The 26,227-nt window shown below is 42.9% G+C and overlaps 2 protein-coding genes across 2 annotated transcripts; one reads left to right on the plus strand and one right to left on the minus strand.

The window, feature by feature from the left end:
• The first annotated feature begins 334 nt into the window (after positions 1-334).
• LOC118701253 (tubulin beta-1 chain) lies at positions 335-3,104 on the plus strand. The gene is made up of 4 exons (XM_036405889.2): positions 335-467; positions 1,134-1,242; positions 1,520-1,630; positions 1,830-3,104. The coding sequence occupies exons 1-4, from the start codon at positions 411-413 to the stop codon at positions 2,888-2,890; spliced, it is 1,338 nt and encodes a 445-aa protein (XP_036261782.1). The 5' UTR covers positions 335-410; the 3' UTR covers positions 2,891-3,104.
• A 61-nt stretch (positions 3,105-3,165) lies between these two features.
• Positions 3,166-22,170, minus strand: BPHL (biphenyl hydrolase like). The gene is made up of 7 exons (XM_036405896.2): positions 22,021-22,170; positions 19,131-19,234; positions 17,021-17,187; positions 12,718-12,871; positions 10,251-10,382; positions 6,507-6,630; positions 3,166-3,480 (listed from the first exon to the last, which is right to left on the minus strand). The coding sequence occupies exons 1-7, from the start codon at positions 22,128-22,130 to the stop codon at positions 3,393-3,395; spliced, it is 879 nt and encodes a 292-aa protein (XP_036261789.1). The 5' UTR covers positions 22,131-22,170; the 3' UTR covers positions 3,166-3,392.
• Between the last annotated feature and the right edge of the window lie 4,057 nt (positions 22,171-26,227).

A 26,227-nucleotide genomic window follows, 5' to 3' on the forward strand; every position in this document is an offset into this window, starting at 1 on the left:
AGGGCACGAGTTCCAACAGGTGTGCAAAGACGAGTTAGGCGGTTTTGTTTTCTTTTTCACTTTTTCACTCCAAGATAAGCCACGTCGTATGCGATCCCGGCCTTTTCCCCGACGGCTGAAGGCGAAGTTCCCCCGGCACCCCAAGCCACCGGCGCTCAGCATACGGAGGAGCTCGCAGCCTGCCCCTCCCAGACCGGACCCGGACCCGGACGCGGAGCCCGACCGGGGCGCGGGAGACAATGCCGGGCCCCACCCTGCACCCCGCCATTCCCGCCGCACGTCACCGGCGGGGCGGAGCGCGCCGCCCGATTTAAGGGGCAGCGAGGGGCGCGGCCGCCGCAGCTGCGAGTGCGGGAGCGGCGTGGAACGAGGCAGTAACAGCAGCAGGGGCAGCTTCGGACACCGGCACCATGCGTGAGATCGTGCACATCCAGGCCGGGCAGTGCGGCAACCAGATCGGTGCCAAGGTACGGACGGGTGCGGAAGCGGGGCGCTCCCACAGGTCGCGCCCCGCGGGTGGCGCTTCCCGAAACGAAATGCGACCCGGGCTTTGCTGAGGCGTCGTGGCTCCTGCCCCTATGCCGGCCCCTGCCGCTCGGAGCTGCCGCGGGGCTGGGTGGGGCAGGGATATGCCCGCGCTGCCGTCCGGCGTGCCCGGCCTTCCCGCGGGCAGCCGCGGCCATCCCGCGCTGCCTCGCCCCTCTGCGGCCACGGCGCCGGCTGCCGAGGGAGGGAACGGGAGGTGTTCTAGTGCCACACACCCTCACCACTGAACGTGTGCGGGTGTTGCCGTCTTGTAGTGGCTACAGGGTCTTAAGCCAATGCTAGACAATGGGAGGACGCCAAATTGATATAGCCAGAGATGGCTACCCTTTGGATACAAGCTACAAAGGAATTAACTTGCACTTCAGTGCTATGGCTGCTCGTCAGCCTCCTGCTAGATCAGCTGCTGCGGCCAGTGAAGCCCTTGTGCACTGACTCACCTTCCCACCCGGCAGCTGCTCTGCCATGCGAGGGAGTGGTCAGGGCCGCGGAATGCATGGGCTGCACCGGGGGTGTGTGATTGGCACTGGCCAGCTGTTTCCACTGGCACTGGAAATGGCTAATTGCCATTTTTCAAAAATTTCCTTTAGTTCTGGGAGGTCATCAGCGATGAGCACGGCATTGATCCCACGGGCAGCTACCACGGGGACAGTGAGCTGCAGCTGGAGAGGATAAACGTCTACTACAATGAAGCTGCTGGTAAGTGCCTGCTTGCTCAGATCTCTTCAAATAAATGGGGCAGCCATGACAGTTCATTGAGGCTGGAAATATCCCTGAACAAGTGCTGTCATCTGCCAGCGATTCCTCTAAGAGACCTTTGTTCTCAGAAAGGCTCTGATAACACCGTAGTCTTGATTGTGACAGTGCCTCCCCAGAGAAATGCAGGGAGGTGGAAGGGAGCACAGCAGGGCTCCTGTGACACCGGCTGCCTGCTGCGGGGCTGTAACGCTGCTGCTGCTGCCGGTTCCCCCCACAGGTAACAAGTATGTCCCCCGTGCCATCCTCGTGGACCTGGAACCCGGCACCATGGACTCCGTGCGCTCCGGCCCCTTTGGACAGATCTTCCGTCCCGACAACTTTGTCTTTGGTGAGTGACTGTGGCACGGAGGAGTTCCTGGAACTCCACACACAGAAGAGGCTTGGAGCGAGTATGGAAGGGAGCTGGGGAGCCTGAATCCCCATAGCAGAGAGGGGAGGGGCCCAGAGGGAAGGGGCAGTGGCATCACCTGTGTCTGTCCCCGGGGTGGGGCGCTGATGTGGCACGTGGCTTGTGGTCTGCCCCGCAGGTCAGAGCGGGGCTGGCAACAACTGGGCCAAGGGGCACTACACGGAAGGCGCCGAGCTAGTGGACTCTGTGCTGGACGTGGTGAGGAAGGAGTCGGAGAGCTGCGACTGCCTCCAGGGCTTCCAGCTGACCCACTCGCTGGGCGGAGGCACGGGCTCCGGCATGGGCACCCTCCTGATCAGCAAGATCCGCGAGGAGTACCCCGACCGCATCATGAACACCTTCAGCGTGATGCCCTCGCCCAAGGTGTCGGACACGGTGGTGGAGCCCTACAACGCCACCCTCTCCGTGCACCAGCTGGTGGAGAACACGGACGAGACCTACTGCATCGACAACGAGGCCCTCTATGACATTTGCTTCCGCACCCTGAAGCTGACCACTCCCACCTACGGGGACCTCAACCACCTGGTGTCGGCCACCATGAGCGGCGTGACCACCTGCCTTCGCTTCCCCGGCCAGCTGAACGCCGACCTGCGCAAGCTGGCCGTCAACATGGTGCCTTTCCCGCGGCTGCACTTCTTCATGCCGGGCTTCGCCCCGCTGACCAGCCGCGGCAGCCAGCAGTACCGCGCCCTGACGGTGCCCGAGCTGACGCAGCAGATGTTCGACTCCAAGAACATGATGGCCGCCTGCGACCCCCGCCACGGCCGCTACCTGACGGTGGCCGCCATCTTCCGGGGCCGCATGTCCATGAAGGAGGTGGACGAGCAGATGCTCAACGTGCAGAACAAGAACAGCAGCTACTTTGTGGAGTGGATCCCCAACAACGTCAAGACGGCCGTCTGCGACATCCCCCCGCGCGGCCTCAAGATGTCGGCCACCTTCATCGGCAACAGCACGGCCATCCAGGAGCTCTTCAAGAGGATCTCGGAGCAGTTCACGGCCATGTTCCGCCGCAAGGCCTTCTTGCACTGGTACACCGGCGAGGGCATGGATGAAATGGAGTTCACGGAGGCCGAGAGCAACATGAACGACCTGGTCTCCGAATACCAGCAATACCAGGATGCCACTGCTGATGAGCAGGGCGAGTTTGAAGAGGAAGGAGAGGAGGATGAGGCTTAAGGCGCCTGGTATCAAAGGAACTTCTGTAAAGCAGGCATGCATCTGAATGACTTCTGATAGTGGTGGTGAAGCATGTTTTCTAGAAACTGTGTACCCAATTATCCTCTCAGCTTTTGTGACTTTGCCAGATTTCTCAATGTAACAGTTCTGAATCCTAATTCTTACAATGTTTTTTGTCCTTTAATATTAAGAGCACATAAAGGCATGTATTCAAGGTCATGGTTTCTGTCTTTCTTAACACCTCTATTGGACAAAGAACAGCTGTTCAGCCTGGGTGGCAACAAGTAAGTTTAAAGACATGTTAGAAATCTTGCATTACAATGGTATGCTCTGATTGCTGAGGCTTCTGTGTTCTTAAGACATATGCTTCTCATGCAAATATGTTTAATGTTTTTCTTACATGACTCAAACCTACCTGCAACTCCATTGCAAATGGAAATTCCAACCAAAATTCCTAAACAAGGCAAAGGCTAAGCACTTCTGACTTGTTTTACAGTTCATGTCAGCGTAGGAAATTTTCCACTTCTTTGTTGAAGTCCTTTGCAAAACGCAGGTGTAAATTATGCTTTCCTTCTGGCATCAGAAGCAACCTTAAAAGAGGAAAAAAAACCCCACTGATTATGCATTTTATTCTGTGAGTATAGGTAATTAAAATGCTTGTTGCATTTTCCTTGCCCTTGGTTACCCAGTAAGGAATTGTAGTAACTCTTATTTTAAGTACTGTCCTTATGAGTGTGGTTGGAATGTGAACCGCAGTAACAGTTGGAACAGCAAGCATACTACTTGTCCCACTCTTGGGAGGATAAAATAAGCCTAAACCAAATTTTTGTGTCCTAGACCCAGTTTCTAGAAAACTTTTAGGTGATCTTCAGAGAAAATAAGTTCCAAAACCTACGTAAAATGCATCTTTGAAAGGTATGTAAAGTACGTGAGCACTTTTGCGTCTTTCAGAGAACAGTAATTGTGCCAGGCAGTGAAACATAGAGTTCTTGTCATTACCTCAACTTGGTTAGTATTTGTACTTTTGTCTAATCTTTCTGCAAAAAGACAATCCAAAACTGAAACCATTCATCCACTAAAATAAAAAGATAAGTCTGAACTTCTCTGGCTATGCCAAAAGCTTAGAAGTAGTACCTGTGAATAAGGTTAACTTTTTATAATACAAGTATGAGTCTGACATGCCTAAAATTCTGCTTACTCTTGCTTTCTATCTGAGACAACCTTTATATATCAGGGATGAACACTTCTTTATATGGAGATGGGAAATTGTTTAAATTGTCTTGTTTTGCCTCAAATTAAGCAGTTCCTATAGAGCTGGAACCATTTTGACTGATAGTATGTTGCCTTCCTGTCAAAGTCCCACTAGAGCAAGAGGGATCACCTCCTTTTGGTGGTGCCAAGTGCTGTTTTGTTTTGGGAAAAGAGCAGCAGCATGTGAACATACCCAGCTTGTCTAGTGAATTCTGTCTGGATTTCATGAAGTCTGTTTCTTGAAAGGTAAGCAGCGCACAGATGCACAAACTAAAGCACTGTGCATGCAATTTCCTATTGCCATTAATGTTTCTGACTATTGTAATGCTACCGGACTCCAGCCATGCCATGCAAATTCAGAATAATGGCACACTCTTTCACCACGAGAGAAACCAGCAATGTATCTGCACTGTAATCAGAAGAAGCTTTTTCTACTTTACTACTAGGTAAAAGTCAAGGCAAGAAAAACTGAGGGTAGAAGCATGTGTTACTGAAAGAATACTGAATATAAGCTTCTGTTTCTGCTTTACAATGGAAAATTGGCACCTCCAATGCAACCAGGAAAGAACAGGACCATATGCCCAAGCATTTATTTCTGGGAACACCATTAGTCTGGTTTCTTTTCCAACAAATAAGCATAAAGGGGAGCACTTCAGCACAAAGGCATGGAAAGAATCACTGTTTTACATTTTATTGGATGGCAACTTCTAACAGTGTTTTCTCTTTAACTTGTCTTGCAAAGAGAAGCTATCAGATTCTTGTCTATTTTCTTGGGATGATTTGCCTTAGTCAGCAACTGGAGTATTTTGGAGCTCAGTGAAACCAAGCAGGATGGTAAGTGTTCTAAACAGGCCATGTAGGAATGACAAATCAGCAGACATGAAATAAAACACCTGCATGAAATTGTGAGGAAGATGTCTTGTTCTCATCTTTCCTGTAGCAGAATGTATTACTATGATCAGCAGGGCTGACTTAGAGGTATCATTCATTTTTGCACTGAGATGACACCAGCAAAACAGTTCCCTACACTTTGCATTCATAAAAATGCTTTTTTCCCCCTCTCCACTACTTCTGTTCTCCATTGCTAATCATCACAGTCTGTTATTAAGTAGTAATAGAATGCTTGCATTTGTGTGCCAATTCATGAAGAAAATTCAGCTGGTAAAATCACAGCTTTTTATAGGAAGCCTTTCTAGAATTTTCACATTGTGCTGGTTTTTGGCTGGAATAGAGTAAATTTTCTTCACAGTACCTGCTATGGGGCTGTTTTAGATTTGTGCTGGAAACAGTGTTGATAACACAGAGATGTTTCTATTACTGCTGAGCAGGGCTTGGACAGCATCAAGGCCTTCTTGTACTTGTACTTCTCCTCCACTAGGGAGGAGACTGGGGGTGCACAAGGAGTTGGGAGTGGACAGAGCTGGGACAGCTGACCCCAACTGACCAAAGGAATATTCCATGCCTATGGCATCGTGCTGAGCATACAGAGCTGGGGAAAGAAGGAAGGGGGGATGTTTGGAAAGATGACATTTGTCTTCCCAAGAAACTGCTGTGTGTTGGAGCCTGGCTTTCCTGGGGATGGCTGAACACCAGCCTGCCTGTGGGAGGAGTGAGTGAAGTCCTTGTTTTACTTTGCTGGCATGTGTGGCTTTTGCTTTAACTATTAATCTGTCTTTATTGCAACACATGAGGGTTTTTTTTTCCGTTTTTACTCATCTGCTTCTGTTCCTGTTCCCATGAGGGAGGGAGTGAGTAGTACTGAGTTGCCATCTGAGGTTAAACCACAACACACATGAAGCAGATTTTTCTTGTTTATATAGTAATGTTTCTGAGCACACTTGTACATTTTTTTTCCTCATTCTGCTTTTCTTAAAAACATGGAAAATTCATGGGACAGGTGGAAACAGAACCTCTGAGGTTGTTCACATCATTAGGGCAGAGCAAACAGAAGTGAACTGTGTTTCTCTCTCTAATAACTGGGAATCTCTCTCCATTCTAGCATCTAAATTCCTTGTTCTGCTGAATAGGACAGAAATGAGGTCTCCTATAGCAAAAGGAATGCAATGGTCATAACAACTTTGCTTGCTTTGATAAAGCTTAGGGAGTAGTAGTTTGTGTAGTGGAAAGAAGAAAAGGAACTTGGTTTCACTCAGAGGGCTTTAGGAAGGAGCTTATTAAAATACTGTACTTTTTATATTGCAAGGAAAGTCCAGCTACCCAATTTGCATTGTAACTTGCTAGGGAAGTTTAGAATAGCTCTCTGTGTGGCAGAGAGAACCTGTCCAAATACTTTTTTTTAAACAGTGAGTTTGAACTACTTCATTTCTTCAACGAGGGTTTATAAAAATTCCATCATTTAACTTACCGAGAGCCTTTGATGTGCTTATGAATGTATTCTGCATGAGCTTGTGGGACCAAAGGGTCTTTCTCCCCATGAATTATAAATGTGGGACATTTAATATCTGGCAGCAACTGTTGGCAGATATTACCTAGGGAGAAAACAAATGAAGGTCACACTTTGGTTTAAAATTGTATGAAAGATGAAACTGCTTCCATAAAGGGCTCTGAACTCCATTGGGCTCTAGATATTGCCTCTCCTTGTGGATTGTGTGTGATTAATCTACAGAACTATGTAAGCAGGACTATAATTAATATTTCTTTCTCCAAAATCTTACTTCACTGCAATTTGCTCTATTAATGGATACTAGCACAAAAGGATACAGAGAATGAAGTACTTCTGTTCCCTATTTCCTCCAGGCTCCCTTTGACTCTTCAAAGCCAATACATGAATCTCATTCCCAGCTTTGTTCTTTTCAGCCTTAGAGTTTTATGGCCCCCACCTTAACCTTCATTTTGATACAGCAGTTGTCAAGTTACAAGATTTGCTACTTTTTTGGAACAAATTAACTTAGGCTGTACTCATATCTGTTGCACCTCCCAGGCTCATTGCAGTCTGCAATGTTCTAATGGACTGATCCCAGCTGGATGCCAAGCAACTACCTGAGCCTCCCCATCACTCCCTCCACAAGTGGACAGGGGAGAGAAAACGGAATAACAAGTTCCCAAGCTGAGATAAGGACTAGGAGAGAGCACCCACTGAATACCATCGTGGGCAAAACAGCTCAGGGATATTAACTGAATTTATTACTAACAAAATCTAAGCAGGATCATGAGAAGTAAAATAAATCTTAGAAGCTTCTTCCTGGGTTCTACCTTCTGGCTCTCTGTGGTGCAGGGAGATGGGGAGTGGGGGTTGAGGTCAGTTCATGACAGGGTTGTTCCTGCTGCTGCTCAGGAAGTCCTTCCACTGCTCCAGTGTGGGGTCCCTCCCACAGGAAACAGTTCTCCATGAACTTCTCCAACATGAATCCATTCCACAAACAGTGGTTCCCCACAAATTGCTGCAAGGTGAGTCATCTTTCTACAGGGTGCAGTCCTTCAGGCACAGCCTGCTCCAGCCTAAGTCCCCCACTGGGTCACAAGTCCTACCAGGAAACCTGCTCCAGTGTGGGCTCCTCTCTCCATGGATCTGCAGGTCCCAGCAGGAGCCTGCTCCAGCATGGATTTCCCACAGGTACACAGCCCTCTCTTGGGCATCCACCTGCTCTGGTGTGGGCTCCTCCAAGAGCTGCAGGTGGATCCCTACATCCCTATGGACCTCCATGGCTGCAAGGGCACAGCTGCCTCACCAGGGTCTGCACCATGGGCTGCAGGGAAATCTCACGTCCTGGAGCACCTCCTTCCCTTCCTTCTTCACTGACCTTGGTGGCTGCATAGTTGTTCCTCTCACTTATTCTCACCCTGCTCTTCTCTGGCTGCAGTAACATCTGTACAGTAACTTTTTTTTCCTTCTTAAGTTGGTTTTCACAGAGCTGTCACTGCCATCATGCCTTGGCCAGTGGTATGTCCATCTTGGAGCAGGCTGGCATTGGCTCTGCCAGACACAGAGGAAGCTTCTAGGCACCCTGCAACCCCCCTGGTACCAAAACCTGGCCATGCAAACCCAGCACAACTGCATAACCATTTGATATGAATTGTACTAAAGCTATTCAGAAGTTATTTTTCCCACCCATTCATAATTTTGTTTTCTAGTCATTAATCTCATTAGAAGGAATTTTAATGGTTTTACTCATACACTTTTCTCCCCTTTTTTCCCTCATTTCTTAGTAACCTGGTTTCCAAACTCACTGCCTAACTTACCACATTCTTGCAAGGCAATCTTTGGGCAAAACATCCTTGATGGGCTTTATTTTCTGTTTTTCTTTGGGATAACTTTGTCTATTTGCAATTGTCACCTTGCAGCTACCAACAGCTGCAAGATTAATGTTCATACATGCACATTTTCCTTAGCTCTAAAGTCAGAGGCTGTCTTACAGTTTTTCCAATTATTTGGTTATTTATGCAGCCTTTGTTTGGAATTCTACTGGTTAAATATTTTCATTTAGAATATTTTACCCATAGTCCTCTAATACCTGCAGAAATGTTGACTATTTTTCAGAACAAGCTCCAGGTAAATTTAGGTTATTTATCTAGGAACATAGCTGGCAGTCAAACTATTATTTCCTTGTTTTCAGTCCTAAAACTGTATTGTACGAAAACAATTAAATTATATTTACTCTAAAAGCATGGAACAGCAAGAAGAATCTTGGCTGTTGCAACTTTATGCAACTTACTCAGTTTCATTAATTGTTAGCTCCTTCTAAAAGTTCATTTCTTATGGTATTTTACACTAAGAGCTGTCTCATTCAGGGAAAACAGTCTAGTTTTAAAAAAGCTTGAGGTTTTGGCCAACATTGGGTTTGCTGTCCTCCCTTTATCTCTGATGGCTTTTATTAACACCTTTTCTTATATCTGCTGTATCTCTGCCTTAGTTACAGTGTTTTAAGTTTAATTGCAAGGTGGCATGTCTGTAATCTAAGTTGGCAAACTGGTTTTCCCCTGGAAAAAATCCTGCAGTCTGATAGCTGCTCATCTCTTGAAGCAAACATTAGGCTTCTCCCAATATCTGACCCAGTTTCAGCATCTAGATAATTCAGCTCCTGTTACATGTTTCTTGGTGGCTTCTTTTTCACAGTCACTTTATCTCAGTGTCTGAGGCATGTGCAGGCAGTGAAGGGATGTCACAGCCACAGATTCACCAGCCTGGGCTTTGCACTTCAGAAAAAAAGTTTTAAGGAGATTCCAGAAAAGCTAAAATAAATTGGAGCATAATTTGTTACATCACATTACTAGGAAAAGTCCTAGTCCTGTGTTGATCCTATACACAAATTTATGGAAAAAATATGACATGAAGGAATATTTTCCCTGTAGTACCTGCTGCCTGTTAATGTACATTACCTTCTGTCTTTCATTATCAGAGCTACAGAAAAATGTGTATATGAGTTACAAACTCCTTTTTTTTAATACATTATGAATTACTGCTTTAGGCAAATTAAAAGCAAATTCACTCTGAATCAAAATAGAACTGCAGATTATTATTCATAATATCCTTGGCTGTAAAGGTCTGTAAAGAGTAATTGCAGAAATCTTCAGGGATAAAAATTTATATTGTGTAGTTTTGTTTTTGTTTTATTTTTAAACATCTGAGCTGCTTCAATAGTGTTTTTAAATGTGCTTTTTAAATTCTGAGTTATCAAAATCTGAAGTCCCTTCTTTTTTAACTCACATGCTACAAGGTTTAAAAGAGTTCTTCAGCTCTGTTTTGCAAAAAGTGAAAAGAGCATGCCTTGATTTTGGTACATCTTAACTATGTCACCAAGAGATAATCCTTTGACACAGAGACAGAAGAGGAGAGAAAGATTCTGCCTGAGCAGAATCCTTCCTATTTAGTCTGCACAAAAGCAATGACTTAATAGTGCAGTTTTGTGGTGGAACAAGAGGAGAACCTCAGCAGCTAATGTTTTCCAGAAATGTTTTCCTTTGTACCTTTCTGGTTCTGTGAACCATCTACAGAGTAATTGTGTTATTCCTGAGTGTGAGTCAGACCCAGCTTTTAATGCCATATGCAGAGTCCTCCTTTTACTGGCTGCTAGAAGTACTGTTAGACTTTTTTTTATCCAGAACTGCCTGCTACTCTAATTGCTTCAGTTCAATATTGTGAAAGCCTTACCATCTGAATTTTCAGCAAAGTGTGATATTCCATCTACCCAAGCCGCACAGGTTTCTGCAAAGTATTTATGTCCATACAGCTCTTCCAGTGGTTTCCTGACCTTTTCACTCCATTTTGAAACATCTCGGATGCCTGCACAAAAGACAGTTGAAATATGTTATGTCCTTTCCAGCAAAAAGGTACAAACCACACCTAATATGGGGAAGTTCTCAAACCAGACTGCAAATATGTATTTCAAACTTGAAACTGCAATGAATATTTCAAATAATTAATAGTATGGAAAGAGTGTAAAAAAAAAAAAACCAAGACAGTTGTACAATCTCTGCTGTGGTCTTCTCAATTGTAGAGGAACATCTTGTTATTATTTTCCTTGTCACAAGGAAAACCAGAAAAAAACAAAATATTCAAAGGACTCAGTCCTAAAACTTCTGATGGTTCTTTCTGGAAGGCTTTCACAAGAGAAGTTCAAGGGCTACCTTGTGTATAAAAACAGGACTGTTTCATAACATGGTTCTAGACCTGGCAGTTCTTTTTCATATCCTCCAGCCTTTTGCATCAACTCATGGATGGAAGTTCTTCCATGGCTCCTACCAACTCTCAGAGGAAGGAAGCTCTTACTAAGGCATTCCAGTAAGCTGACATCATGGTAGATTTGCCATAGTTTTAGACAAAAACAAGTGACTCAGTAGAGATCTGTGACTCATGGCAGGCTGGCTAAAACTGTACAGATAATCTGACATTTTAGCTATTTATTTATCAGATTTTTCTATTTTTTTCCTCTAAAATTTTTGGTACTGCTCACAAACTAGGTATTCAAAAGGGTTCTTTTCACTAAACTACATTCCAGCTGTACAGCTTTGCACTGACAAAATCTGAAACAAAGTTGGCACAGCAGAGAACAGCACAGTACTGAATCATCAAACTGCAAAGTATGCCACTAGCAAAGGTTTTAATTGGTTTCAAAGGGGAATTAAGGGAAGAAAGGAACTAGGTGTTAATTAACAAAGAGAACCTGTCCATCCAAATGACAAAGGTAGCAGTGACTGAGAGTATTTTATAACAGCATCTGATTGGAAATGAGTCTGCTCACTCCAGGCTAGGTGCTACTGAACAATGGTTTCCCATATAGAATCTACTGTTTTATCCTTGTGGCTGGCATTAATTTAAAAAGAGAAGGGAGAAGCCAATGTTGAAAGGACACTGATACCAAATCAACACCTTTCTTTCATGACAAACCCTCCAATGCAGCTGCATACACTGATGAGCCAGTTGTAGAAGACTTGTGCTGCTACTTTCTGAGCTCTTTCAGCCAGGGAGAGATGTTGAAAGCAACAATTTACAAAGGACAAAGGCCAATATTGCAGTGGGTGCTCTATGTAAATAGGGTGCTTTTTTAAAGTTTTTCTTTTACATTTTAGTCTGTTGTGTAGGGAGGAGATGTGCATTTCATAGTTATACAACAAAAAAAATCATAACTATAAAAACATGTAAAGAAATAAAGCATTTTACAGAGCTAAAAAGCATTTTGCTTTCTGAACTAAAATATATTATTACTGCTACTACCACTTTTAGTTTTAGTATAGGTGAGGTAAATACAGATGTGCGATACATATACACTTGTAATTTTGCTGAAGCAAGAGAGAGAGATTTAACAGCTGGTATAAATCAAATTCCAGTCACTAAAATGAAATTATACTGGGTTACATTTGTTGAGAGCTGACATGGTTAACTCTTTTCATTTCTATGTTCAACAGGAAATATGGCCCCTTTCTGAGTTCGCCAACCATTCCTTCCTAATTTTCTTTATAGTGAGCAGTGATCTCAGATTCTATTTCACATGAATATAGGATCAGAAGTGCCCTATTCCCTAGGTGGAATAAGGATCAGAAGTCCCCTATTTCTTTACTTTGCAAAGGTTTTCTAATGATAATAATTAACTTGGAAAGAATGCAAATGGTAAAGACACCTTGGGACATTTACTTGAATGATTCATTTGTTTCCTGAACTTAAAAGGTAAGTTATGAACTTATTTTCTTACTCCCTATGTTATATAGCCCCTAGAGGCAAAAGCTGTAATGAGCTAGCCCAGTAATTATCTCTGGACCTGGTTTTAAAAAGGTTGTGTAAGATGTGAGATAAAAAATTTGATAGCATTATTTGGAATGTATTTTTAGAAATTTATTACAACAACAAAACTTTGACTTTCTGACAACTGCTGATAAGCTATTGTAACTTCTGCTTTTCATCAGGCTAAGTTGGTAAGGGCTTGTTAAAAAATCTATTACATTACCGTTAGAGTAATTGTTAGAGAGTTTCTCACCATAACTTTATCCCTATACCTCACAATGCAGTGAATTTCGTGTCATGTCTCTTTAGGTTTGTTGTGTCCTCAGCTTTGTTTCCACTTAGCTGTCACATGACTAAGATCCTTGGGTCAAGTAGAAAGTAAATTAATTCATTTACATACCATTATAAATTCTCACATCCTCTTGAGTAACGCTGGCATTTGCTCCCCAGACAACCAACTTGTGGATAAGATTTGGGTACTTTGCAGCAGCAATGAGAGCTGTAATTCCACCATCACTCCACCCCAGCAAGGAGAACTTCTTAAACTTCAGTGCCTTGATTCATACAAGAAAGTTATATGCAAATCATCAGCTGGCTTTACAGCCAAATGTCAAATATTTCTTGAAAATGAACCGCAATGTTTTAGGCACAACACTACATAGTTGGACTATAGTTAGCTTTTATAATTAGAAAGCATAGTTTTCTTGCTATACATAAAAATGCTTTTAAAAAGTCAAATTTAGAAAACAAGAAATTATACCTGCCATTGTCAATTTCTATAACTCTTTAATGAAACAGGCAGTAGTCCTATTAGATTCTTGCTGTGTTTTAAAAAGCTCTCAAAAAAAAGAAAAGCTGATTTTAAATGGAGAGTAAAGACCTTTTCAGAGAGCCTGATGATTTGAAGAATACGTGGATTCTCTTGGTGTAGAAGCTGGCAAAGACTATCACAGTGTGGATGGTAAGATTAAGCTAAACTTAAGAAAAATAAAAGTGTAAGATTTGAAAAATGGAAGCCAGTGATCTGGTTTATTGATGCTATCTGAGCTTAAAAAAACCCCTGCTTTTTGGTAACAACCAAAAAAATACTTAAAGTATTTTCTAAAGGATTGTATCAAATTTTAGTTGCTTATTCACATTTTCTGAAGTTTGTATGTTTGAAATGTTACTTCACGGTCAGTTGCAATTTGAAACATTAATATCTAAATTCGTCTTTCTTCAAAAGGAAGGCTGAGGGCAAAAAATATGACAACCAAGACCTTAATTCATTCTGACCAGTGACAGAACCCAAGGGAATGGCATTGGAAGAGTTGGGGAATGTTTAGGTTGGATATCAGGAAAAGGTTTTTCACCCAGAGGGTGGCTGGGCACTGGAACAGGCTCCCCGGGGAAGTGGTCACAGCACCAAGCCTGACAGAGTACAAGAAGCATTTGGACAATGCTCTCAGGCACATGGTGTGACTCTTGGAGTGTCCTGCACAGGGCCAGGAGTTGGACTCGATGATCCTGATGGGTCCCTTCCAACTCCAGTTCTGTGATTCTGTGATAACGCTTTCTACTAGAATTTGAAAACCTTGTTTCCTCATAATCACTATAGGTCATAGGGAGTACTGATAGTCACAGGTGAGAGAATTTTGTGTGTGTTATGTTCAGTGGAGAAAGAGTGGGGAAGGTAAAGGCACTCATCTGAAGGTTGTAGAGGGATGATGGTGAACCAATGGTTTTGCATATAGGAACTGTGGTTTGTGAACTCATTCAAAGAAAATATATTTTGCACTGTTTTTTGCCTTTGTTCTGCAGAAATTACAACCTTTTAGATGTAATTAAGGAGTATGTTGTACTTTTGGAGGATAAAAGAGCAATGTTGAATGAGTTGCTTAGTTGAATGAGTTGCTTTGGTGCTTGGTGATGTCAGAAGTCCAGGCCCGCTTTGTTGTGACAGAAGAAAGTAAAAATGCAGGCAATGAGAGAAGCAACTACAGAGGGAGAAAAAGAAGTTTCTACTTTGCTTGTAAACTTAATGCTCAATTGAGTCACAACTTTACTAATCAACTCAATATTTAGCAGACTTCTATCCCTATAAGGCTTTGATGGTTTCGGCTTTATCCTCATTATTCTGCTCACTGTAGTTTTCACCAATTTTAGATTTCACTCTGCAAAGCTGTAATTACTAAACAGAAAATAAATAAGGTAGAGGAAAGAAAGGGACATGTAAAGTGAGAGCTCATAGCAAGAAAAGAGAACTTTGAATTTTTGCAGTTGATCAGAAGTTGGCCCTGGTCTGATGAAGAAGTAGTTCATCTTAGTCCAACTTTGCCTATTGTGCTGCTCAAGGGCTCCTGGTATCTTGGCAGATTTTGGAGGTTGGCAGCAGTGCTTGTAAAGGTTAAATTTTGGTGTTGCTCCTGTTCCTGTACTGCCAATAGCAAATGATGGAGCTCAAAGCTGGCTGATGGATGGAATAGCTGATTAAATTTTTGTTCTTCATGCTAGGTTATTTGAGATCTATTTGCCTCCAGTATTTCTCATGTTTACTAGGCTTTATCTTGATGCATTCTTTGGGGTATCTCAGGATGCCTTTCCAGCAGGAGGAATTTAATTTATCCTTTGCAGCCTTCAGAAAAACAATGTGATGTAACAGATGTGCTGGATAAGGTGTTCATTTTGCTTGCTTTAATTTTTAACTATTTACAGTACAGGTCACTAATATAACATGGGCAATCACCTGAAAGCTGATTGCACAGCACAGTTTTGTGGGTGATTTTGTGCTGCCTTTACTCAGTGAGTGAAAAAAATTTCTTTTGAAGTCACCTCCTCCATCCAGGCCTATGTAAAATGGAATCCAATGACCACATACAACAGTGAGCTGCAATACAACATCGCTCTGCACTGCATGTATGTTTTCACTGCACCACAGGGAGTGTAGCACAAGCAAAAGTTGCAGTTGATCTACAAAAACATACAAAAGCCCAAGGCCATCCTTTTGCTAGGACAGTGGCTCTGAAGAGTAAGAACTTCTTAAATATCAACACTAATTATTTCCCTAATGATTGTTTTAATGCTATTGACTTTGCTAGCATTAGACATTGGGGTGGAGGGCAGCAAAGTGGGCTCAGGTGCATTATGCACCTTTTATTTCAAGTAAACTCCTTCACAGAACACAAATGGAGATACAGAACAGAGCCTTCTGCATAGAGGTCCTAAATACCCTGCATAATTTCAGCTTTTGTTATTTCACAGAAATCTTGCATCACTCACAGTTCCAGCAGAGACACCAGAATCTGAAGGAGACTAGAAAAAAGGTTCTGAAAGCTCACCCATATGGATGTGTTTTTTGGCTGGATGATGTATATAAACCATTATATTCTGGAAATCATAGTTGGAATGATTCCTTGGGATTTGCGCTATCCTAATAATATCCTAAAATAGCAGCTAGTCTCCCACACTTGGAAACACTTTAGTAAGTTGTTATTATATGCTTATATTGAGAAACATCTTCAAAAAAACAGGATGCTATGCCTCATTTGCTTTGGCAGCTCTAGAGACTGGTAGGCTGTTGTTCTGTTTGGCTGGAAGCTACATGGTTACATTCCCTTTAGGGAAAGCTCTGTTTAATATTTTGCATTTATTAGTATTTGATCAGACACAAGAAAGGGGGACACCATTTAGACTGCAAGTTTGTCACCTATTCATGGCAGCATCTTTATTTTCTTTGCTAGTGTAGCAGAAGAAATTGAAGATTTACAGTGCAGAGAGATAACTTTTATGGTTAGAGGGCAAATCTGTGTCTTAATCCCGATTCTGCTGTCAGATTTACTTTGTTTCACTATGCAGAATCCACCTGGAAGGCCACATTTCCAGTTTCAGATGGGTTTTCAGAAAGGTTATAGTTTATTATAGAAATACAGTTGGACTGACTGTCAGAATCTTGCCTCATATTTTTGGAATTTTAATGTTTTGCCAACTTAACATGACCAAAGAGACTGTATATCTTAATATAAAAATGCCAGAATATTAGCTAAAGCTAAACCAGAAAATAGTGTCAGCAGTTATAGGACAGAATAAAAGAGGAACACAGAAACTCAGATTTGAATAAAAAATCTGAAGGATTTTTCAAGAAGGAGAAATAATAACAGCTTTAGGCCAGATTCTTTATAATCACAATAGCTGTATTAATTAATAAGATTTTATATGGTCACGGGAAGCCTTTGATTTCCCACAAAAATTACTTCAGTAATATGCTGTAAAATGCAAAGCATCAAGTTAATTTTTAGAATCAAATGCTGCTTAAAATAGGCTGCTCAAGGCAAAATGCCAAGATTGTCTTTGATAGAAAATTTTCTAAGAGCCCTTCAGCATGATAATCCCTTCAATTAAATTACTTTGCATAGATTTTGTTTCTTATACACACATTTAACTAAACTTATATGGTTCTTGGCTGCAAACCACTTAGGGCAGGGTCTTAGAATAAAAGCATATTGCTCTGTATTAATTCCTACTGCTGAACCTCTATGCATCTTGCAGAATAGGTGGAAGAAGAAAATATTTTCTGGAATACTGTGTATATGCTCACTTTTAAGCCTTCATTTGTATGGTCTTTCATAATTTGCTGTCTGCTGGAAACAACACTCCTCCTTCTCAAAATTTAGGGAAAACAACTTAAAAAAAAAAAAGAAATAATAAAAATCTCATAATAGATTTACCTGCATAAGATCCACAGCATCTTTTGCATCCCTCTCAAAGAAATCTGGAGGAAAGTCTCGAGATGGAGGAATGGACTTTCCATAACCCCGAGGATCCCAAGCAACAACTGTGAAAAGTTGCTTATTCATAGACTTAAGCTGCGGTCCAAAATCAGTTTGACCACTCCCTGAAACATTATAATTTTTCAATTTTATTAACCACCATACTGCAAACATAGTATACGTACTCTAAAGGGAAACTGGGGAAATCTTGTAACTTTATTCCAAAGAAGAGATTATCCAACAAGTGAAGTACTCTTTAATTGTAACTATTCATTGCCACTCTTGGACAGAAAGTGCCACAACTAAAATCTTTAGAAGCATCTGCAGTATGTTCAGAGTAAACCCTTTCTGGTAGGTATGAAAGGTTATCAAGAACAGCATTCTCACATATGATTAAATACAGCATCTTAAACTGAGGTACCTGAGTGGGGATTCATATTTGACAGATTTAAATGTGGGCATTTAATTGCCCATATTACCTGGGCAATACAGGTGAAACTGAGAGAGCAGGAATATTTTGCTACAAATTTGTAAGTGAAAAGCACTGTGCCAGACAGTTATGATTTGATAAATCATCTCTATTGGTGCTTAAAGCTGACCTTTAAATACTTTGTTGCCTGAGGAGACTGTGGTGACACAGAAGCATAGAATTATATAATTTTATTTTTCTAGTATGCAGCCTTTTTTCTGGTGTAGAACCATTTCTTTTATTAATTACTCAGACCTTCAAAGGGCTTAACATGAAGTACTCCTGTCTATTGCACAAAGCTATCTATGAATGAAGGTAACCTAGCATGAAGGTAATACTCTTGTTTCTGCTGTGATCATGTGGTAATAGTATCAAATACTATTTGATTAAAACTTGTTCAAATTAAATGTGCGGAAATACAAAATTTGCTATCCATTGCTATATTAAAAAGGCATTTAAAGGCATTTAAGAGGTTTTTTCTGTTTAGTTGGAGAAATCTGTCCTCAGATACCATCAACAGGGTCTAAGTTATAAAAGAGGCTTTATATAGCCTGCTATGATGATAGCAATGTATGTATAAAAATAATAATAAATAATCTTCAATAAGGATAATATTGCTCACAACTGAAGAAATACATTATCTCTGTTTAAAGAGTTTGCATTGGCTAGTTTTGCTAGTTTAAAAGCTGTTTAAAATCAATAGACTGGTACATATGACTGCTTGAAGGATTACTAGTATTAATTTTTTTCCAGTCTCCCCTTGAGAATTCTTTGAAAGAAAGAACAACTCCATGAAGACTTGAAAACATTGCTGCCAAGAAGAACAAACTTTTCCTGCTCTCAGTTCTTGACATTTTATCATCTTATCCAGCAATTCAATTAAGCATTTGCCCAACTCTGAGCACAGTAACAGTCCTACTGACAGCCTGCCATGAACTGTTGGTAAGTCTGATGGATTCTTAAGAACTGCAAGAACCCAGAAAAAATAGGCTGTGTTAATTTTAAAAGGTTGTTATCAAAAACAGTGTTTTCAATGGACAGACACCACTTAACTAGCAGAACCTGTTGTCCATCTCAAAAAACCACTGAGAATCTTAATGATGCTGCCCTGAATAAGCAAAATGTGAAAATACATCTTTAAGCAAAAAATGAATTTTAACAGCGAATTTTTCACAATAAACTGTAAGGCTTACATTATGTCTATAAATTCATTTGGAATCCATCCAGCTTCTAAAGAAGAATGCATAATTCACTCTGTGTAACAAATATAGCTGACCTGATTTTTTCTCCCCCTTCTGCTATTTTCCACCTTGTGTAGCTATTTGCCACCTGTCCTGGACACCACCTTTGCATAGTTAAAACCAAAAGTGCAGGTGACCACTAGGTAAGTCAAGACATTGTATAAAAGGTACCCAGTAAGGTAAATTAAACCTTCTAAAAATTGATGGGAACAACTCTGCATTTTCCCTTCTGTTTTAAGTGTAGCAATTTTTTTTTTTAAATAATGAATACATTACAAAATAGTTTTGTGCATTCTTGCTGGAGACCAAATGGATAAAGAAGTGGTTGCTCTACAAAGACAAGATAAAATCTCCAAACCTAGCATTCCTGGAAGCAGAAGAACTGCATGGCTTCCTTCTCCTGTTTGCTGATAATGCAGGTGGACTCCATTCACTTGGATTTTGGCAGATGTTATTGAAGTACTAAGGACAGGGAGAGAAATAGGAAAAGATTCAGTGTTAATTTTAATTACTACCTGGTCACTCCAGGAATACAGAATAATTACTTTTCACCTAGGCTAAAGGCTTAATATACTTAATATACCTAGGTATATTCATACCTAGGCTAAAGGTTTGGGGGTGGGAAAACAGTCTTGATGGCGAAACCAGGAAATTATAAAGGCAGCTTTACATGGCTACAGAAACATTGAAATAAATACATTAGAGAGGAGAAACCTCATTCTGTCACAGCATAACTTTCAACATGGCTGATGTTCACCTTGCTAAACTGAACCTCTTCATCTGCCAGAGAAACCACAATCTATTGTTGCTGTTCCTTATGCACCACAGGGTCTGCAGTGAAAACCACTTTGCACTGAGATGAGAGCAGAGAAGAAGAATGTGATAGTAATATTTCTGTCAGTGTAATCTCACCAGGATATAACACTTAATCGGAAAATACCACATGGACAATAAATCCACCCACTAAAAATCACCACAGAAACTGACTGCACAGGCCATCTCTCAGCCCCAACACTTAAACCCCTACACTAATCTTGAGTACAAAGCAGGACATATCTGTAAATGCAAATAAGTGACCCAAGAAACCATGTCCAGATACAAATCCCTAGTGAGAAGCAGAAGCAGCACAGATTCAAAGTATCTTCTTAACAGTATAAACTATTACATCTGTTCTTTCAGGCAAATTTGTGCCCTAATGGTTGCATAACATCTTTTCAACAGCCTAATTCATTTTATTTAAAGCTAATATGATAAAAATCTTGCAATTTGGTTACCTATTGAGTAGCCGTAATTTTACCTAGATTAAATATTCATGTCCCATGAGTTCAATCACTGTGAATTTCATGTGCATAGAGACATGTTGTTTTCCAGTCTTAGATACAATAACAATCTCTATTCCTTGATATGCACTGGGCAATTTATTAACAATTTAATTTTTATATATAAAGTCTGAACTACTTACAGTACAACAGTACGTATAGAGTTGAAAGTGGTGGATTACCGGTAAAAACAATCCCACTAATTTAGACCCTTTTTAGAAGAAAAATGAGCAATAGCTTGCAAACTCATGTTCCCAATACATAGGTGGCAGTTAAACCACAGAACCTCTTCAACACAAAGCCAATTGTGATTTTACATAAAACTTTGGTCTGTGTAACCCATCATGCCACATGCCTCAATAAAAGCTGTGACTGTGCAGAATAGTATCAGCTCCTTATGTGCAGATCCAATTTGACAACTGGAGTACAAATGCAGTTCTGTGGCAAGAGTACAGCACAAAGAAATTCATTGTGTAATTATGACTTTGTGAGTTTTGCTGAATGGCTATGCTAATGTGATCTAAATGATAGTTTGCCTGTAGTGCTAAACTTCCTTATAGACCACGTATCACATTTGATGTGCTTTATACACCTCACAATTCAAATTTTGCATGTAGCACTCATACAGCTGCCTTAGCCCCTTTTTGAATACTGACTTTCACTTTTTTCTTTATATGTTTTTTCTTTTTATTTTTCATATGCCATCTTTTAGTTTGTCATTAATTTTAACAGGTATTTTATCATAGTTCTTGCCACAGTATATCAGCACATTGTTCTTATAAAATTTTAATAATTATGTGTTGGGGTTTTTTGCGTATGATTAATAATTGCCAAACCACTTTCTGTTCCTAACAAAACAGAAATAATCAACATCATGTTACCTTTTTAAAAACAGGTTAGCAACGTACAGTTTAAAAGACAGAGTTATATATTCTGCTTTCCTGATTCCAATTTTTTTTTCACATGGTTCTATGCTTTTAGGATTAATTATTAACATCAGGGCCTTGAGAATTTTGCTGAGTCTGTGATGCTTTTCCATTCTTGGATTATGCCTCGGTGTGAAGTCCACTGAAATCCAGGAGTTTACGTAGAGGGTATTTTCAACACTTTTAGGACTGACAACAAATGAGTTGGGTTTTTTATGCTCTGAGAAATTGTATTGGAACTGGCAACACCTAAGGTGTACTTAGTCCTCCCAATACCAAATTTCTGTGAGTTTGAAATCACTTCATCAGTTTGCTTGTCAGCAGGATGACTTCACTTCTGATAAGTTTTTGTAAAGAATGGTTTTTTTGTTGGTTGACAGAATTAGAAACTCTGGTAAAACAAAACAAAAAACCCACCCTGATATTTCGAATCAGTAATGTTAAGGTGCATAACTCTTTGAGGAGCACTGGATACATACTGCCTATGTTTACCAAGGCAGCACAGATGTAGAGTGGGCAGATCTTGTGCTTCACCTCGTACTCTGCAGGAGCGCAGCTTAATCTGGGAACTACCCCTGTTTCAGCTGTGCTACAATACGACCTGCTCTGTATCTGTGCAAGGGAAAAAATTATGGCACTATGTCAGCTTTCCTCTGCGGAATAAGCAGCCTGATATAGATTAGATACATGCGTTCTCTTGGCGACCTCCAGGGAGCCCCCTTACCAGCAGCAGGTGGCCGAGGGGAGGCGGTGAGCGGCACGTCCTGCCCTGCCGGGACCTGATACGGATCCTTGGGGCGCATGGAAAGCAAGAGCAGGCTCCTCAGAACACTGCCCGAGTCACCGCTTTGTCACCTTGTCACCCTCCCGATCCGATGCCCCCCCCCTCTGCTAACACGCTTCGTCCATCCCGCCGCCTGTCTGACAAACACCCCCTTCCCCAAGCCGCGGGAAGGGAGGAGGGAGCTGGGGAAAGGGAGCGGGAGGCGGCTGTGGATTTTACCCGTAGCAGGCGGCCGGTCCCCGGGCCGTGAGCGGCGCTGCCCGGGCGGGCGGCTGCAACTGCAGCGGCGCCAGAGCCCGGAGGGCCCGGCCCGCGCTCCGGCAAAACATTGCGCCCAGCCAGGCCGGTCTGGCGGGGAGGGAAGGAGAAGGCGGGCCGGCCCCGCGGGGCGGGAAGGAGAAGGCGGGCCGGCCCGCCTCCCATCCCGTGTCCCGCCTCCCTTTCCCTCCCGCGTCCTCCCCGCCGGGCAGGAGACGGTGTCGCCTCCAGGGCTTGTGCAGGGAGGGGGCGGTGCGCTGTCCGCGCTCTGATTGGCGGCTGCCTCTGTCACTCAGAGCAGGACGAGAAGGGTTTGGCTTCTGGGCTGTGGCCCCGCCTCCCCGCGGCGCTGATTGGTCACCCGGCGGGAGCTGCGGGGCCGGAGCGGATCTGTTGGTCCCTCCTGCCGGGTCGTTCCCCGGTTCCTGATCCCGCCTTGGAGCCAGGGAAGGGATAATGCTGCCCCCGCTTCAGAGCACGAAGCGAGGGTCGAGGGGTTTGTCCTCTCCAGCCGCCTCCAAGAGTAGAGCAGTGCCCAGCGCCGTGCAGGTGCTTGGCTGCACCGTCGGGGAGTGGAGCGCTGTGAGCGCCTCCCTCCTCTTCAAGAGGCGGAGACAAAGGGTGAGGCGGCAGCGCCTGGGGTGTCTGCGGGGAGCAGAGATCCCAGCCCCGGGAGATAATGGGGGCTGAAGCCATGCACTGCCCCTCCAGCACTGCTCCTGATGCGGAAGCTCCTGTGAGAAACATAGGGGACACGGGGTCGTCCGTGGCTCCAGGTCTGCCTGGGAACGGCTCCCTCGGCAGCTGGGACACTGCTCTGGGCGGTGCAGCCTCCCCGATGGCCGTGCCTTCAGCGTCTCAGAGTCCAGACATTCCCAGCCCTGGACAAGAATCATTAACCCTGCCTCACCAATGTTATATGTAGGGCCTGCTTGTGGGGAATACCTGGCAAAAGGCTTTGCCCTGGCAAGTGCCCGTACTGATCAGGGCTGGCCACTTCTGGAGCAGCCTGGCTGCTCTCGTTTAACGGAGCACTTGGCCTGGCTTTCCTCTGCACATTCTCACAATTTGCACATAAAACACCGAGGAGACCAACTGCTTTCCTTGGTGTCCAGCTGTGTTCTTTGGTGTCTGTTTTCCAAGCATGGAGGAGAATGGATGAGTCTGAGTCACAGCCAGCCAGCGTGATGATAGAGAAGATAGTGAGGAAAATAGCAGAAAGCTGCAGAGCTGATACAAAGCTTGAAACAGACCTAAAGATCTCCTGCCTTATACCTGGATGAGAGGAGTTTCCTCAGGACAGGTCAGTGTCATGTATTCCAGTCCAGCAGAAGCTCAGTGACTGCCCTGAGAGTGAATAGTTATCAGCTTTCCCACCCCATTGCCATATGTGTGCATGGAACTAAAAAGTCTTAGAGACTAATGACAGTCATAACAAATCCCAGTGCATAAAGAGATTAACTCAACTGTGTAAGCATACGGGTTCAGTTTATCCCCTGAGCAGATCAAACCATTTAAGATTAAGGTCTTTAGTATGGATAATTACAAGATATCCTTCATCAGGACAAGCTGCCTTCGCTCTTGCCTGGTGACATTTACAAGCCCCTGCAGTTTCCTCGGTTCTTAGGCTACTTTCAGAGGCTCATCTTTGTTGTGAGTCTCACTGTCTAAGTTTCTTTCTGGTGGAAAATGACTGGAGGGAATGGCTGACTATTCTGTAGGACAAAGAAGTAGCTTGGTCTCCTGCTGTAAAAATGTAAATTTTTCTCTGAATTCTGCATTTTCTTTGAATCAAAAGGAGCTCCTACCTCGTGTGTCACTATGAGCTTTCAGAGGGAAAGGTCTCCAACTTGTATCCAATTTCATGCTGGTTAAAATGCCTTCCAATCTATTCTTCCTCCGTATCAACTACTTACTAAAGCTGAAGTAAACATAACAAATTCTCAGAATGTTTGCTGAAGGATGAGGTAGAAAGGGTTTGTTATACAGTATAAGGGTGGGGGAAGAGGTAAGTAGAAAGGTAAATCCAAATGCCCTTCCTAGATGAGAGAAAAGGGAGATGGGGAGATGTATGTACCACCTAGACCTGGGAAAGTTACAGGTGGGTTAACTCCATTGTCAGAGTGACAGGAATTGGGAGGTGCCTCTGTAGAAAAGGCTATCACAGTCAAACTGTTGCACTGTGTGTCATCTCCAGCTGCAGTCACAGCTCTGGAGCATTGGAGGCCTGTAGAGTGGCCATTCCTCTACCAAGTGCCTGCACCATGAAACCCCTTCCACAGGCAGTGTCCTGTCTGGAGAGAGAAAAATAGTGTGGCAGTTGGGCAGAAATGGCATTGGCAAAAGACCCTTGTCTGTGTGTGTGTTGAAGGACTGGCTTTGTGACAGGAGCAGCTAAAGGAAAGTTGCTGTCTGGGCCCGCAGGGAAATGGCCCCAGGTAGAGCTGTGAAAGCAGGACTCTGCCAAGGCTGAATGCAGGTGGTGGATCATCTGAGGACAAACAGTAAACTCACAGATTCAAACTGTGTTCAACCTACTCAGTTCACCAGAACATCCAGTCTTATTAATAAAGCAGATTTGCACATAATGATGGGCACCTGGAAGAATAAATTATTTCCGTTTAACTATTTCCTCAAATATGTTTTCATAAATTACTGGCTGAAAGGAGGAAAAGCTTTGAGCAACCCAGACACATGCTGCTCAAAGCATTTTGGCTTGCTTTTACACACATGAAAGAGTTGAGAACTGAAGCACTAGTTTTCCTGACCACTCCCATAAAATATTTTTTTGTCCAATTACTTCTGATGGTTCAGGCTGGAAGCTACCTGTTTCTGGCCATTGCATAGAGAAGGAGAAAAAAAAAGGAAAAGTCAGTGTTTCAAAGAGGTAGCACTGCTCAGCAGGTGATGTGTTCCTGAGGACAGATTTCCCTTTTAACTGCCCCGTTAGTTTTTGACCCCCTTAGTGTTGCACCACTCTTCACTGTGGTTATCTACTACTGGCAGGGTTTCCCTCATATCCAGGTAATACTCTGCAGGGCACCACTACTGCACAGTGGCACTTTGTCACCTCTGACAAACCATCACAGTCCCTGCAGCCAGGCTGCACTGTTGGTGCTGCATGGATTTGTTCCTTATAGACCTGAACACCAGGGGAAGAGTTTTTCACAACTTCTTGTAAGGGACAAAACTGCACAACAGTGAGAATTTCAGTATGTCTATTAAATTACAAGGAGGAGTCTTCTGACTCATGGCTGGATAGAAAATATGTGTCTACTATTTTTGAATTTCTGCAGGTTGTAGAACATCTAGAAAAGACCTAGTCAGTTATTGACATAGTGGGTCCCTTGAGATCTGCTGGATGATCAGGCAGAAAGACTAATTCCAATTCCCAAGAGGCCTTATTTTCACCCACACAGGTGATTCTTCTATCAGGAGCTGCGATCCCATACAAGACACTGGAATCATCAGCATTAGCAGGGATTTAACTCTGGAGTTTTCAAGAAGGAGCTCATTTGTCAGGGCTATTGGGACACTAATTGGCTTTAATGGCCACAATCAGCCTCAGCTAGGGCCTCCCCCACACCCTGGCTCATGGAACCTAATTTCAGCTCAGCACAGTGCTATCACTCCCTGCTCTAGCTGTGCTACAGCCATCTCTGTGACTTGTTGGGGTCTCCCGTGATCCAGGTACTGTTATAGACATTGCTTCCTGAGTCTGTGAACATACTGACTGGTTATTTTTGCCTAAGTTATTTTAGCTGCTTCTATGAGATGAAATATCTTGCTACTTCAGGACTGTTTTGTTGCTTGGGCTCTTGTGCCTCTTGGATGTTGATTGTTATGTTTCCACCTTAGGAGAAAAATCTTGTTGCTTCAGCTCCACAAAGAGGTAAGATTTGGGTAGTGGGGAATTGCCAAATTCAGAACAAAGATGTGAAAATACTGATAATTCTGTGATTCGGTATTGACCTTCCAAACAAGAAAGACTGAATATGGCATGACTTTTGGAGCTGTGAAGTGTGGGGAGTGGCAGTATGTGCTTCTGTAGCAGGAGGCCTGTTTAGTTAGAGTATTAACCAAGCACAGAGGAAAGGATGCTTTGTCATAAGCAGAACAGATAATAGAAAAGATCCCAGATACCTTGGCTCAAAGAACATTTCAGATT

This window comes from Molothrus ater, chromosome 1 (genome assembly GCF_012460135.2).
Source record: "Molothrus ater isolate BHLD 08-10-18 breed brown headed cowbird chromosome 1, BPBGC_Mater_1.1, whole genome shotgun sequence".
Taxonomy (NCBI): Eukaryota; Metazoa; Chordata; class Aves; order Passeriformes; family Icteridae; genus Molothrus; species Molothrus ater.